The sequence below is a fragment of the Tursiops truncatus genome, chromosome 14 (genome assembly GCF_011762595.2).
Source record: "Tursiops truncatus isolate mTurTru1 chromosome 14, mTurTru1.mat.Y, whole genome shotgun sequence".
NCBI lineage: Eukaryota > Metazoa > Chordata > Mammalia > Artiodactyla > Delphinidae > Tursiops > Tursiops truncatus.
This window is the reverse complement of record NC_047047.1, coordinates 68,450,355-68,467,038: the sequence shown is the minus strand read 5'-3', so window position 1 is coordinate 68,467,038 and position 16,684 is coordinate 68,450,355. Positions and strand designations below refer to the sequence as shown.

Sequence of the window (16,684 nt, the reverse complement as noted above, 5' to 3'; positions counted from 1 at the left end):
TACAATGTTGTGTTAATGGTATTTTGTCTTTTCTGTATGGATTTGAAGGATCCCATTCTATTTTAGAGCAGAAGTTTGTCAAATATCTTTTACCAGTTTATCCCTTGACTTTCAAGGATAAAATGTTTAATTTTTTTTGGCCATGACACGTGGCTTGTGGGATCTTAGTTCCCCCACCAGGGATTGAACCCCAGCCCAAGGCAGTGAAAGGGCTGAGCCCTAACCATTGGACCACCAGGGAACTCCTAAAATGTTTAAATTTTAGGAAGTAAAACCTTTCACTCTTTTTTGTTTTTCTAACTTTGATCTTACTCTAATAGAGGTTCTCTCCTGTATTTAATTCTAGTGTTTTTACGATTGTGTTTTTTTAGTATTCAAATTTTTATCCATATAGAATATATTTTTGTATATACTGTGATGTACTATGAAATTTTAAAATATAGACTCTAAGTACTAAAAGTAACTTCAGTTTCTTTACTTTTTTCCATCACAGGGAAGCTCTTGGAGAACATTTAGACGGGAAGGAGAGGGAAGAAGATCAAAGCAAGAGCTACAAACAGAAAGAAGAAAGCAGACTGGTAAGAACTGGGGAGTTACTGGGTCGCGACTGTCCTGTAGGACTGGGGCTTTGCTCTTCCTGTGCTGTGCCTTTGGTGGGCTACAGTGCCAAGCCCCGCTCCTCCCTTCTTTTTCCCTCCTGTCCTCTCCCCTCCCCCTTTCCCCTCTCCTCGCAGACTTCAAGACCATCTCACTTCCCAACTCTTCCACTAATTCCTCCGCGGCGCAGGTTGAACCCTTTGACTTCCCGTCTGTACCATTCGTTTCATTTTAGATACTTTTCTGCCTTGTATGACTTTTCGAAGATGTGTATGCGTGCGGTGTCCCCAGTGGAACTGTAAGTTCTAGGAGAGCGAGGGCCTCTTGGTGTAGCTGTGGAGTAGGGCAGAGCTTGTGCCCAATAAACTCTAAAAGGAAGTCTTTGATCGCTCTCCCGTGGCGATGACAAGGGCTCCTGAGACATGAATAAAGGACTTGGAGCGAGAGGCGCAGGAGCGATAAACAGTAGTTCAAAGCAGCGCGCCGGAACTGGCACACTGCCGCGTTTACTTAATTAATTGCATGACAGTGACACCGTGGGCGTTGAGATATGGGAAAGAGCTCATCCAGACGGCCTGGTCAGGGAAGGTTCCACGGACAAAGTGGGGTTTGAGCTGGGTCTTAGACAAGTTAAATGGGATTTATAAAAGTGGAGAAGAGAGATCACTGCTAGCAGAAATTGAAGTGTATTTACTGGGAGAAAAAAATATTCAAATTACTGAAATATTATTATAGAGCATAGAGGTATCTAGCAATAGTTGACAACCTGTGCTGTACTGGATCAAGGATAAAATATTTTATTGTAGTGGAAAGAACTTTGAACTATTATGGGTTCTTGATCCAGATCACCCCTTTATACTTAGGGTACTTCATCTAAAGGCTGGTGATCTCTGAGTGTTTCTGTGTAGAATAAAAAGGGTATTATATATAATCTTGAAAATACTGTTGTGGTAGATACTGCTATCATCCTGGAAATACTGATATACTGTTCAGTATATTTTCAATTTTAGAGTGTAAAATTGAGTGTAAAACCAGAGAGATAACGTTGTTTTCATCAGTAGCTTTCCCAGGTTCCTCTCGCTTAGGACTTAAATCACGAAGAGTGTTGCCATTGAAGAGAAATGTATAAAGAAAATGCTACCTTTCTCAATATCAAGGTATTAACAACCAGGTCTGTCCTAGACCTGGGCAGGAGGGGCCCCTGTCCTGCACCTTATCAATCGTTTTTTTAAATGATAGTTCTTCTTGTTTCCTGTTTAATCTTGGTCTACTCCAACTTTTTAAAGTTTTCTTCTAGAAGCCTCATCGTTTTACTGTTTACATTTGGGTCTATAATCTTAGACCAAAACGGATCTGGAATCCATTTTTGTGTGTGGTGTCAAAGTGGGGCTCAAGGTTCATTGTTTTCTAAATGGACCTTTAATTAACCCAGCACCATTTAGAGAGAAGATCATCCTTTCCCCTCTGCATTGCAATGCACCCTTGTTGCAAATCAGGTGAGCCTACTTGTTTGTTTCTAGATTCTCTATTCTGTTCCGTTGGTCAATTGTCTTTATGCCAATTCCACACTATTTTAATTACTGTAGCTGCACGACAGGCCTTGATATCTGGTGGGGTAAGTCCTCCAACTTTGTGGTTCTTCAAGATGGTCTTGGCTGTTCTTGACCCTTTGCATTTCCATATAAATTTTAGAATTTGCTTCTCAATTTCCACCAAAAAAAAGCAGCTGGGGTTTTAATTGAGATCGGATTGAATCTATAGATCAATTTGGGAAAAAATTAATATCTTACCAATATAGAGATTTATAATCTGTGAGGATAAATTATCCCTCCTTTTATTTAAGTATTCTTTAATTTCACTCAGCAATGTTTTATACATTTTCTTTTTTTAATTATTATTTATTTTTGGCTGCACTAGGTCTTCACTGATGCGTGCGGGCTTTCTCTAGTTGCAGCGAGCGGGGGCTACTCTTCGTTGTGGTGCCTGGGCTTCTCATTGCGGTGGCTTCTCTTGTTGTGGACTACAGGCCCTAGGGAGTGCAGGCTTCAGTAATTGTGGCACGAGGGCTCAGTAGTTGTGGCGCATGGGCTTAGTTGCTCCATGGCATGTGGGATCTTCCCGGACCAGGGATTGAACCCGTGTCCCTGTGTTGGCAGGCAGATTCTTAACCACTGCACCACCAGGGAAGTCCCTATACTTCTTGAAGTTATAATTGTTCATTGTTGATTATGTAAAAGTACAATTGGTTTTTTTTTTTTTTTTCTTTTGCGGTACGCGGACCTCTCACTGTTGTGGCCTCTCCCGTTGCGGAGCACAGGCTCTGGATGCGCGGACTCAGTGGCCATGGCTCACGGGCCCAGCCGCTCCACGGCATGTGGGATCTTCCCGGACCGGGGCACGAACCCGTGTCCCCTTCATTGGCAGGTCGACTCTCAACCACTGTGCCACCAGGGAAGCCCACAATTGTTTTTTCTTTTTTTTTTTTTTTCCCACAATTGGGTTTTATATATTGATCTGATATCCAGCAACCTGGTCAAATTCATTTATTAATTCTAATAGTTTACCTGTAGGTTCTTTTTGTTTTTGTTTCTTTTTACATATATAATCATCTGAAAATGACAGTTTTATCTTTTTCCGTTCAATTTTGATACCTTAAAAGTTTTTTTCTTGCCTTATTGCTCTAGACAGGCCCTCTAGCCCATTGAATAAAAGTGGTAATGAGGAGGGTCCTGTGTCTTGTTCTGGCCCTCCTCTGGATGCACCCCCTCAAGTGGACTTGCCTCAAGTCTACTCAGAGCCCAAGTGCCCCCATTAGATCACTCTCTGAGTGTCACAGAACTCCAGATTCCCTGCCCAAATGGTTCTGAACCCACTTTCAAGGCCTGCATGGGCCTCTTCCCAGGGTCTGTCCTGCTCAGGGCAGACAAGGCCTCAGGGATGACCAGGGGTTTAGATGGAGCTCGCACGTATGGTCTGGGAAATTCACATGCCTGCATCTGAAGGACTAGGAGTGTGAAGAGAATGGGGTGGGCTCCAGGCTGGTGGCCAGAGACTGGCTCTCCCCTAGCCACCAAGTTCTGAAAGGAACTCTGATAGGTAGTCTGAATTCAAACTAGGACTTATAAATTGTTATGAAGGTGCCAAGGTAGGTGGATAGAACATATTTAGTGGTTTATTACACTGAATTGTATTTTTAAATATTTAGATATATGGTATGTGGACCTTCACTTAAACTCTCATCCTGGGTCTCAAAAATGTTAGGGGTGTGTCAGTCTGATGGTAACATTTTCTGTTTTACTTTGAGACTTAAATACTTGATTCAGAAATTTCTGATGTTCGCATTGTCTGAGTAGAAAATAGAAAATTGCTCTAAACTACAGGAAAGCCATTGCTTCCTTATGCATGTAAGACCGTTTGGCACAAGTGATAAGGCTGCAGCTGTTTAAAAAAGGCCTGGAGTACCCTGGATAGCTGGGTGGAGGTTCAGTTCTGTATTCATTAAAACTGTATTTCAAAATTTCCTTAGAAGAATGAGGTGAAATAGAGTCTCTGATCATTTCAGTGAATCCCTGGAGCAGAGATATTTATAAGTTCCTAGTTCAGAAATGATTCGAGAGTTGAAAAATTTGTAAATTCCAAAACAGACTTGGAAAAACTCAGGCATAACCTAAGGGTACTTGAACTTTTTTTGAGAGGATTTATCATCTTGAAATCATGACATCACCAAAAGTTCAGGAGGGAAGGTACTGCATGTGAAATTTACCAAGAGGAATTTAGAAGGGGGGTACCAGTAGCAAAATTCCTGGGCCTTTGAGGGAGGGGTCAGTGCAGTCGGCTACAATTCTCTCCTGTATTAGAACACCTATAGCAAGAGGTTCCACGTAACATTAGCTTAAACAAGGTAGAAGCTTATTTCTCTGGTTCACGTAATAAACAGTTCAGAGCAGAAATAGTCCAGGGCTGATATGGGGGTTTCTTTGAGGCTGGGAACCTCACCTCCTTCCACCCTTGCTTAGGTTGCCTTCGTCTGCTCACCACGTCACATGCCAGCCTGGGAGACAGAGAAAAAGGGGGCAGCAGAGGGCACACCTTTCCCCTTCAAGGCACAATTCAGAAGGGGCACATACACTTCTGCTCATGTGTTATTGGTCAGATTGCAATCTAGCTGCAAGGGAGGTTGGGAGATGTATCTATTTTGGGAGGTCAAATGCCTAGCTAAAATTTGGGTGTTCTGTTATTAAAAGAAGAGGGGGAAATGGACATTGGAGGACAATTATTATTATGTGTCTCACACCCCCAGCTGAGCTTCTTAGAAAGGACCCTGGCAGTGTCAGTCACTTGGAAGCCTGCTGGGGAAAGTGCTGAGATGTACCCAGAGCGGATGCCCGCGTACTGATAGGCTGGTCCCTCCTTTAACGAGAATAAACTAAAGTACCTCCAGAATTGCAGAGTGCTATTAAATTGTAAGCTGTAACATCACATCACAAGTGTCCTAGTGGAAACAGGTTGCTAAGTAGATGCTACGCTTTAAAGTCTTAAGGTAGATTTTTTTTTAATATTTATTTTTTATTTTTATTTTTTAATTTATTTATTTTTGCCTGTGTCGGGTCTTAGTTGCGGCATGTGGGCTTCTCTCTAGTTGTGGCGTGTGGGTTTTCTCTCTCTAGCTGTGGCGCGGGCTCCAGAGCGCATGGGCTCTGTAGTTTGCAGCACACGGGCTCTCTAGTTGAGGCACACGGGCTTAGTTTCTCCGCCGCACGTGGGATCTCAGTTCCCCAATCAGGGATCGAACCCACGTCCCCAGCATTGGAAGGCAGATTCTTTACCACTGGACCACCAGGGAAGTCCCTTAAGGCAGCTTTTAATTCCTGCTTGGTTGGATTGAACACCTACAGACAGTTGTGCAAATGTTTCTAACTTTATACATTCTTCTTGGTTTTCAGAAGTTGGCTAAGCTGCTGCTCTGTGGCACCGAGTTGGTGACAAATATCCAGGTAGCTGCAGATATCAGGGAGGTCCACAGGAGAGTCGAGGAAGAGGAGATAAAGCGTCAGAGGTGAGGGTGAGGACCGCCCCCCCCCCCACCCCGCCCCGGCTCTGCAGTGAAGTATCTCCTCTCTGGGTCCTCAAATTCTCCCTGTCTTTGTCAAACCTATCTAGTAGAACCCACTTCTTGCCCCTTTCGAATCCTCCCTCCCTCTTTCTTTCCTTCCCTCCCTCCCTCCCTCGTTGCTTCCCTCCTCCTAAGTATTACCTTCTTAATGCGTACAAGCCCTTTGGCTACAAAGAGGAGTGGACATGGCCTCTGCTCTTGACTTACACAGTCTAGTAGAGCCAGATGTGCAAACGCCCAACCATGATTTGTGTTAAAGGCATGTATAAGAGTCCTGGAAACACATATGAGGAGGCCTTTAATTCTCTCTGGAGCGATTAGAGAAAACGTTCCAGGCAAAGTGATATTTGAGTTGGGCGATAAGGGATGAAGAGGAGTTGGAGTCAAGGAATGGGCATTTTAGGAGCAACTTGGGCAGAGGCGTGAGATTGCATGATGTTTGGGAATGGCATGAGAGTGAGGGATGGATGGGGGGTGGTGGAAGAAAAGAGACGAGGCTGAGCAGGTACATTAGGCTGTTCTGGATTTAAATTAATCATAACAACCAGACCCATAAACACTACGTACAAATGTAACAGCGTGTTAAAGATGGTAAAGACTCCGTGCCTAGAAGGACAGAGGGTCAGAGGGACGATGGGGTCCCGCGGCCGACCCTCAGCTCCAGGCCTTGGCAGGCAGGCAGGCTGTGGGCGGTCAGCTTGCCCGATGGAGGCAGGCGTAAGCTGCTTAGGAGTCAGCTTCTAAGTTTTGTTTGCCCACAGAAGACCGATAGCAGCAGGAACAGAGGTTCTCATGTAATCTCTTCCTTTGGCTTGTTCTTTAATTAATCTCCTACCTATAGTCCAATTACAAGAACAGCCCACGGGGCCGTTTTGCTCATCTCAGTAGGTACATACACAGTACAATTTTTTTTTGATTGATTGATTTTTATTTATGTATTTTTGGCTGCCTTGGGTCTTTGTTGCCGTGCACAGGCTTCTCACTGAGGTGGCTTCTCTTGTCGTGAAGCGCGGGCTCTAGGCGCATGGGCTTCAGTAGTTGTGGCATGAGGGCTCAGTAATTGTGGTGCATGGGCTTAGTTGCTCCACAGCATGTGGGATCTTCCCAGACCAGGGCTCGAACCCGTGTCCCCTGCATTGGCAGGTGGATTCTTAACCACTGCACCATCAGAGAAGTCCCCACAATATAATTTTAACACAGTACAATTTTAACAACAATATTTTCAGTTGTTTAACATAAGTCGTTCTCCCCACCAGCAACTTTGCCAGTGTCACCAAGATATAATTTATTCTTGAAACTTCCCACTGCCTGTCATGGCTTATACCAGGGACTGAATTGGCGGGGACAGCTGCAGAAAGTCCCTGAGGGTCCCGTTGAGGAGTTAGGCTTCTCTTGAGGAAAAATGGAAGGTCCTCTGAGGAAAAAGGAAGGTCGCTAGTGGCAGAGTTACAAGATAAATGTGGGTTCTGGAAAGATAATCTAACAGCTGTTTCTCATTTTTTAGAAAAAAAAAGTTAATTGAATTATAAGATGTACTATGTACCCTAGCTTGGAAGGTGGGAAGGAGAAGGGGATCATAAGATAATTATGTTGTGATTCTTGTCCTTAAGGGAGTTTGAACCCTCGTTTGGAGACAGTCTCATAGAAGGACAGTCTGTTAAATTTGGGAGAGGGTCACAGGCATATGTCCTGGCCCCTGTTCTCAGAAGGGGCCTCACATCTCAGCCCTAATACCTCTTTCTATCCAGCCCCGTCCTCAGTGTTCTCCATCACATGGTTTCTTTGGAATTTCTGGAATTCTGGGAGATCATCTCTATTTTCCATTACTAATGGTGGAGTTTTCCTTTTTGTATGTTCCACTGGTCATTTATTGGTGATTTGGGAGAGGAATGGCCAGACAGTTGAGGTCATGTCAATAGTAAAAAATAATGAGTGCCATTTGTTAAGTGACTACTGTGCTGGGAATAATTTTATTTAATCCTGACAACAGCCATAGGAAGGTAGTGATAAGTGGAATATTTATAAATGGAATGGAATATTTATAAATGGAATAGTTCCTGCCATATTAATAAACAAAGGATGTCACAGTCATCAATGATTGCAGCCCTCCAGCGTGAGCCAGTGAGCCCTGAGGAGACTCAGGGTTGAAAAGAATACCTGTCATCTAGCAGCCATCAGACTGCAGCCACTCCCTGCAGTGAGCCCTGAGGAAACTCAGGATGTGTCACGATGCTGGCCCCAGATAGCTGAGATGCGTATCAAAGGAATGATTTGAGTGAGCCCAGGCTCTTGCATCTTCCCATACATAGAAAAGCGCTAAATTGCTTAACTTGAGATATCTGGTTTCCTTTAACAGTAATCTTTTGACGTTCCCAACTGCCTGCAAAACTCCTATTTATCCAGGCTCCTCCCAGCGCCTCCCAGGAGCAATTTCTCAGAGTTATCTGAAACTCTGTCTTCCGGGCTGCGGTCCTCATTTTGCCCCCAATAAAACTTAACTCGCAACTCTCACGTTGTGCATTTTTTGTCAACAGTTGATCCTTTCATCCTCTCTATTCTACAGATGAGAAAAATGGGGCCTGCAGAAGTTAAGCAATTTCTCTAAAGTTGAGAGCCAAGTGGCAAAATCAGTATTTCAACACAAGCTATGGGACTTGTGACCAAGTGGTTAACTGCTGTGTGTCACCATCTTAGAAGTATGTGACAAATTGACTCTTGATCTGTGTGTGTGTGTGTGTGTGTGTGTGTGTACAGCCTTAATGTTGATCCGTTTTTGTTATGTGTCACTTTGTTTATTTGGTCTCAGTTACTTGGAGTCAAGCATTAAACTAAAAGAAGATTTCTCAGAGCCCGGTTTGGTTTTCAGGCAGAGCTGGGTACCTGGGCCTGTTTTACAGACCCTAGAGAACCAGACTGCTTTCTTGGAAGGCAGCCTCAGGAGCTGGGCTGTTTGTATTTGCAGACTTGAAAAGCTGGAGAATGAGGTCAAGACCAGTCAGGACAAATTTGATGAGATCGCCATGAAGTGGGAGGAGGGCAAACAGAAGAGGATCCCCCAGGAGCTGTGGGAAATGCTCAACGCCCAGCAGGTGCACTGCGCTGGGCTGGTAGAAGATAAGAACAAGCTGATCAGCGAGTTACAGCAGGCAAGAGCCTGGCCCTCGGTCCTGGCTGCCGGGGATGGAGCTGGGGGATGTTAGCTTCTCCTGAATGGAGAAAGGCCGAGGCTTTACTTCGTTACCCAGAATGCGATATAGCTCAGGCAATACACTTTTTTAAATTTATTTTTTATTGAAGTATGGTTGAATTACAATGTTGTGTTAATTACTGCTGTACAGCAAAGTGACTCACTTATACATATATATACATTCTCTTTCATGTTCTTTTCCATTATGGCTTGTCACAGGATATTATTCATTGCTTAGCTGGAGCACCCTGGGCTTTCTGGGAGGCTGCAGGGAGATTTGAAGCAAGTAGTCATTGAGGGGTCTGATCCTGTGCTGCTCGTTGAGACTTTGCCCCGAGCTGAGCCCACGGCCTCCAGACACCCCAGCCTCTCCCGAGCACCTTCCCGTTGTGCAGTTATAATTCCTAGTGCGTGATGCTGATGGGAGAAGTCCCCCCCCCCCCCGCCCCCCGCCACCGCCCCGGGGGTGAGGCGTGGCTGGCAACTTCTGGCTTCTGTCTCAGTTGATGACCAACCTTTGACGTGCTCTTCTCTAGGAGTTAGAAACAAAGCATGATCAGTACGTGAAGGATTTGAAGAAACAGTCGGGTGACATCTGCCTGCTCCTGGAGAGGATGGAAGAACAGGTGAAAAATGTGATGAAAACCTTTCGCCAGGAGCTCCAATACATCGAGGTGAGGTGATGGCATGCGAGAGAGCTGCCCTCTGCCTCTGGGAGACCCCTGGGAGGAGTCCCCTGGGAGGTGGCTGCCTGTGGCCTAGCCACCCAGGGAGGGGCCCCAGATGTCTTGGTCCTCTCATTGCTGTCTCTACTCTAGCGTTTCATTCACTTACTTATTGATACATTCACTCCTCCAACAAATATGCAAGTGTACTAAATGGCAAGCACTGTGCCAGGGGCTGGAGATACAATCACGGAAAAAGTCCTGGATGAAGCCTGTATTCTAGCAGGAGACAGCTAGACAATAGAGATAAATTACTAAGTATATAAGTTGACAGGTGTGATAAGCACTTGGAAAGAAAATAAAAGAGGGGTAAGAGGTGTGGAGGAGGGAGATTGGTGCTCCAGAAGCAACAGGCATTTGTGAGCCATTTATTTGATGTGTTTATGACAGTCAGGGATGGAGGGAGAGGAAAGGGGCGTGCCAAACAGGATCCAGGATCCAATATTCTGGATTCGCATGAAATGTTAAGGATTGAGATCGAGAAAGACCTTTCCAAAATGGAAGAGAGCCCAGAGGTGGGGACCTGTCTCTTTGGATTATTACAGACTCATTTCTGCATTCCTGAGTCTACCCCATCCCCTGTTCTGTGAGCTCCATGCTGCCTTTGCTTCATGGGAGCCCCAGCCATAGCGATGCTCGAACCCGAGTCCCGGCTGAAGTCATGCCAGGGTTGGCCCTGTGACGGCAAGGCGCTGGCTTCCTGCCTCGCTTATCCAGTCGACACAGGGCAGCTGGCACGTTTCCTCTCACAGTCCGCGTGAAGCATAGATTTCGTAACACTTTCCACGCAACACATTCCACAGTCTTTTGGTTGCATGAAACTTGGCAAGTCGATTTGACTTTGTGGGTGGCAATGTGGCACTGGTGCTGTTGTCTGAGATTTCTTTGATGCTGTGGGACCTGCCTAATTAAAACAGACACAAGAGCCCTTTTCCTTCTGGGTCGCAGAAAGCATTTGAGGTGGAGCGACAGGAGCTGCTGACCAGCAATAAGAAGAAATGGGAGCAGGCCCTGCAGGCTCACAGTGCCAAAGAGGTCAAGGGGCGGCCGATGGGGGAGGGGCAGGGGTGTCAAGGGTGGTCCATGGGGTCTGGGGTGACTCCTCTTGGGGCTGAATTTGCTAGCCTTTTTGGACCTTGGGGAGGAGTGCCGTGGCCAACATCCCTGACTGCACCTGCCAGTTAGTTAACCAGCGGGGACTGCGGATGGCGCCCTCTCGTGGTGGTGGTCAGTACCACCCGTGCAGCCCGCTGTGGTTTCCACAGTCCTCCCACTCTCTACTTTATTTCCTGGGTATCTCCCCCAACCATGGCTATTTGCCGCCCACAATGATGTTTTAAGACACATTTTAAAGGGTGTGGGGTTTTCGCTTTATTTCAGAGACGTAAAGAACAAAGAAATAATATGACCAAGATCCACTGGGTATTTTTTTTTAGAAATACAAATGTCTGACTGCAGGGTCTGCCTTCCTCTTAGAGTTTCTGGAGTAGAACCCCATTAGGCAATACAAGCCATAACCTGGGAGTTCAAAGCCTTGGGGCACAGGGGTTCTGAGGGCAGACACACTCCCTCCACAGTCGGAACAGGGACGGGACCTGCCCTTCCCCTTGTCTCCCTGTGCCTTCAGCTGGAGTATCTTATGAACCGCATCAAGAAAGTGGAGGACCACGAGAAGCAGCTCAACAAACAGAGGATCTGGGACTGCGAAGAGTACAACACGATCAAGATCAAGCTGGAGCAGGACGTGCAGGTGTGACTCGCGTCTGGGCGGCTGAGCAGGCGGAGAGCACCTGTGAATGTCTCTTCCTTAGCAACCACCCATGATATTCTAGAGCTAGTCCATTCAACCAGTCCCTACTTGTTATCTGCTCTCTTTTAAATGATCGTCTTTGAAGGAGCTCATGTACAGGATACACGTGGAGGAATGCTTTCTTTAATAAACCAGTGGAAAACTGCCAAGATGCTGAAGGGGTCTGGAAACCATGGCACGTGAGGGACCGTTGAGAGAATTGTGTATTTTCGCGGGGTGAAGGGAAAATGGCCCTAGGGTCAGGTAGCTAGCTGTGTCACACGGCCAGTGCTCGGACAGCCAGCGCCCAATGGGTGTCTACCGTATCCCAGACACTTACTGCACAGTGTCTCTAACCCTCACAGTCACGTGAAGGGGAGAAATCACTAATGGCATTTTATACACGAGGAAACTGAGGCTCAGAGACAAGGCTACTTATCTGGTAAGTGGTAAGCCCTGGATTGAAACCCAGTTCTGTGTGTCTCAGTAGCCTGTATCCTTCCCAACATGCCACACAGCCCCCTGACTGATGGTTGAACGTAGCAGTAAGGCAGGTTCTGACTCACCATCAGAAAGAACCTCCTCAGACTTAGAACTGTCTAATACAGAAAAGGGTCAGCCCACAAAACAAAGAGTCCCTTAGCTCATAAAGTATTCACAGACTGAATGACTATGTCTGTCTTCAGTGTAGAAGAAGGATTCCTGCCGTGGGAAGGAGGTTAGATTTTTCTGGTTTCTAAAGTTCTTTCCAAACCTAGGATTCTGTATTTCAACATCAGTTAAAAAAAAAAAAAATCCCTAATTATATTTAGATGATGTAATGTAATTGTGTCTTATTATTCAAGCATGTTCATGTTCTATTCATTTCAGTCTTTCTCTAGAAAAACGTGTTAGATTAAAGCTTTTCCACACAGCCTTTGGTAGAATTTCAGGTCTTAACTCCTCTTGTAGCTTTATATAACGAGGTTAAATTAAAAAACCCTGTTAGCGAATTCCCTGGCTGTCCAGTGGTTAGGACTCGGCGCTCTCACTGCCATGGCCTTGGGTGCAGTCCCTGGTCAGGAACTAGGATCCCGAAAGCCACAAGACAAGGCCTGAACAAAAGCAACCCCCGCCCCCAAACCCTATTAGATTACAAATATTTTTCCAGTTGAGAATTTCCTTGAGCCTTTCTTATATTAATGTCACAGAGCTGAGCGTTAGACAAAGGACAGTAGAAGTCTGTAAGAAAGCCGCACTGCTTCTGCGGGCTGCACACATTACACTTCTAATGAAAATGGCTATTGTTAAGCTTTCTCAAGTTATCTTGATTCTACGATCATTTATATGACGAAAGTACATACTGTTGGCCTCAAACAGTGAAATAATGGAAACTCATGTTCTTTTTTGTTTCGTTTTTCCTTTTGTGGTAAAGACCTTTAATATAAGATCTACCCTCTTCGCAAATTTTTAAATATACAGTACAGTATTGTTAACCATAAGCCCTCTGTTGTACATTTCCAGAATGTATTCATCTTACATAACTGAAACTTTGCACCCTTTGACCAGTACCTCCTCATCTTCCCCTCCTCCAGCCCCTGGCAGTCCCTCCCAGCAAATTCTACTCTCTGCTTCTAGGAGTTTGATTATTTTAGATCCTACATGTAAGTGAGATCATGCAATATCTGTCTTTCTGTGTCTGGCTTATTTCACTTAACATAACGTCCTGCATGTCCATTTATGTTGCTACAAATGGCAGGATTTCCTTTTTCTTTTAAAGGCTGAATAATATGCCACTGTATATATACCACTTTTTAAAAGTCCATTAGTCCTTCATCGGACATTTAGGTTGTTTCTATACCTTGGCTATTGGGAATAATGCTACAGTGAATGTGGGAGTGCAGATAGCTCTTCGAGATCAATTTTTTTTGGGTATATACCCAGAAGTGGGATTACTGGATCAAATGGTAGTCCTATTTTTAATTTTTTGAGGAACCTCCATATTGTTTCCTTAGCGGCTGCACCAATTTGCATTCCCACCAGCAGCACAGAAGGATTCTCTTTTCTCCACATCCTTGCCAACACTTGCCATCCTTTGTTTTTTGATAAACAGCCATGCTAATAGGTGTGAGATGATATCTCATTGTGGTTTTGATTTGCATTTCCCTGATGATTAGTCATGAGCATCTTTTCATGTGCCTGTTGGCCATCTACATATCTTCTTTGGAGAAACGGCTCTTCAGGTCCTTTCCCCATTTTCTAACTGAGTATTTTTTTGCTATTGAGCTGTAGGAGTGGAACCTCATGTTCTTAATCCAATGTTCAAATGCTTGAACGAAGCCAAAAAATTCTGGGACATGGGGAGATTATAGAGGTTAGGGGGTGAGACTAGGGAGGTGAGCGGCAGAGAGGCAGGTAGCCTGGGAGACCTGGCTTTCCTGGCTCCCTCTGTCTGGAGGGACTAACAGTGGAGTGTGGGTATGCAGGAGGCAGGCAGATGGAGATTCTCAGAGTGGGAAAGTGTGTGCAGTTCCTCTGTGTAACAGTTCCTTCCTATGTTAGAGTTGAGTACACTGTACCACACTCCACACTTTAGCTGGGAAAAGGTAATCAAATCAGGGATTACCCGTATTGCAATATGTGGAATATTTCACTAGACTGAACTTTATCATAGTGCCTCTGAGCTGTATTCACTAGATAGTAAAGTTAAATAGTGTCGATTTTTGTCAAAAAGATAACGGCACGCAGCTCAATTCCTAACACTAATTCATAGCACTGTGTCAGTTCTAAAATATGGAACTAAAATTTTTGCAAACCACAAAAATACAAAGGATCCAATACACATAGATATGGTTTGATAGGTGAAGCATAAGAAGTAAAAATAAGAAGATGTACTTTTCAAGTGCTTACTGCTAGCAAGGTCACACTAGCAATGAATGAAGATTTTACCACTGCTGCCCACCACCCCAAAATAAAACTGCTAGAAACACTTAGTTCTTGATGCAGGAAGCAAATGGTTTTTATTTTTAGGCCTTACCTGCTCATTTAAAATTGTGAAATGGTTTAGTTCAACTTTAATACCAGAATATTCATCACAAAAAGTTAAATACAAGTTATTTATTTAACAAGTATTGTGAACTTACAGGGTGCAAAGCATAAAAATAAATAAGATACAATTTCTGTCCTTAAGGAATTTACAATCTTTTGAGCGAGAAAGCAAGCTACATAAATAGTGTAAATAGTATAAAAGAGTGAGCAACAGGGAAGAAAAGGGTAAGCAAGAGTGTGGGATGGAGAGTCTGCAGTTCCAAATGGAATCCAGGGGTTCCCTCCCATCCCCACAGGGTTGAGATCGGTGATAAAGAGGCTCAGTGGGGTCTTTAGAATCATCTGAGAAGGCCAGAGAGAAAGGCTGTTCTAAATTTCCATTCTGCTGGGTGGGTATTGGCAACCGGCGGCGTCAGCCCAGGGTAGGAGATGGCTCCAGAAAGCAGCTTCCTTGCTCCTACTGCCCCAGGAAAAAGAGGGGAAAAGGGAGGTGCGATCAACACCTGGAGTACGTGCAACATTGAAGGATTTTTGTGGCGGGTTAGATTGTAATCTTTATAAATTATTCCCCCAAACTAACCATGACGTTTTGCCATTAGTCTTCGGAACACGGAGTACAACATTGCAAAATTCCTCTGGATAATTGAATAATAAGCACAAGCATTTAACAAGACCGATTACAATTTTTTTGGTATTAAAAATATCTACACTTTATTTTATTTAACATCTTTATTGGAGTATAATTGCTTTACAATGGTGTGTTAGTTTCTGCTGTATAACAAAGTGAATCAGCTAGACGTATACATACATCCCCATATCTCCTCCCTCTTGCGTCTCCCTCCCTCCCACCCTCCCTATCCCACCCCTCTAGGAGGTCACAAAGCACCGAGCTGATCTCCCTATGTGATGCAGCTGCTCCCCCCAGCAATCTATTTTACATTTGGTAGTGTACATATGTCCATGCCACTCTCTCACTTCAGATTACAATTTTTTAATATGAAACTATACTCAATGTATGACAATCAAGGACAGCTATATATTGAGACTAAAACCTGTGATAATTAACAATAGAGTCACCGGTACTAAAATTATCACGAGCAGAAGGTGTTGCAAACAAATAATGAGTAACAGAATTCATGTAATTGCCTGCTGTAGACACGGAACTGCAAGAGGCAGGAGACCGTGATTAGTTCTGTAAATTCATCAACAGCACTGCCAGCCACTCCTAAGTGGCATCACGAACGTGAAGCGCCCTGTGGTGGTCTTGGGACAGAGTGGAGGTGAAGGGAGGGCTGATGTGTGATCTGTATGTACGCTGCATCGCTCGTTCCTCCAGGCGTCAGTTCCCTAAGAGCATTAGCAAAGAGCAGGGGCAAATGTTTTCAACGAGAGGAAATAAAATCGGCGAATACAATTCAAGTGCGTGTACAAGCAGAACACTAAATTAAAACAGTCAGGTGACGGATTATAATTATTATATATATATATTCGTCTATAAAATCAGCTCAGATTTAAGGTCTTTCAGGCCACATCGAGCGGCTGGTTAGCTCAGTTGGTTAGAGTGTGGTGCTATAAGTTCCTTCAGGTCACAAAGAAAAAGACATGGCCTAGTTACTTTCGTTCAGAGTTTTGTAAACTGTGTTCAGCTAGGTGAAATATTGGTGGTGGTTTCACAAGACCAACAAAAAAAGTGATGCCAGTGATATTTTTTTCCTTTCAAGATGTGTTCTGTAGGAAAAATAGAGTCTATTTACATGATTTTTTTATGTAATAATCTGCCTTTTGAATGAAATTCACATGAGAATTCATATGGTAGGGCTCTCACATTTATAACTCATGTGCTCCTGCTGTGTTATAAGTATAAATAAGTATAAAAACTGTTCTATAGTAAGTAAGTTTGGGAAATTCTGTTTCAGTGACAGGAGCTCATTGCAAAGCTCTAGGAAGAAAGAGGTCACCGGACATGGTCAGAGCAGACACCCAGGCACTCAGGGTCATGGGGCTCCTGGGTGCCTCCGTCCCAGCAAAGCCTGGTACTCATTCACTGTCATTCCAGATCCCGAGCAGCTCTGGAGACCCTCCTTCTCTGTGAGTGTTCACCCTTTCTCAGATTGTCGCCATCCAACAAGGAGCTTTTCTATGGCGCTTCTGTGCCAAACCACGTTGACGAATGGCCTCCCCGGTGTCCAGGGCTGGTCACACTTGAAGTAGTGGGCTGGTTTCGTTTGGAGCACGGTGGCATAAAT

At 44.5% G+C, this 16,684-nt stretch overlaps 1 protein-coding gene across 1 annotated transcript in view; it reads left to right on the top strand.

The window, feature by feature from the left end:
• DRC1 (dynein regulatory complex subunit 1) overlaps window positions 1–16,684 on the top strand; it is a 45,946-nt gene that overhangs the window by 9,477 nt on the left and 19,785 nt on the right. Inside the window, exons 2-7 of the mRNA XM_019943354.3 lie at window positions 494–578; window positions 5,541–5,653; window positions 8,673–8,856; window positions 9,434–9,571; window positions 10,571–10,657; window positions 11,250–11,372. Coding sequence (XP_019798913.2) covers window positions 494–578; window positions 5,541–5,653; window positions 8,673–8,856; window positions 9,434–9,571; window positions 10,571–10,657; window positions 11,250–11,372 — 730 coding nt within the window. The remainder of the gene's footprint in view (window positions 1–493; window positions 579–5,540; window positions 5,654–8,672; window positions 8,857–9,433; window positions 9,572–10,570; window positions 10,658–11,249; window positions 11,373–16,684) is intronic.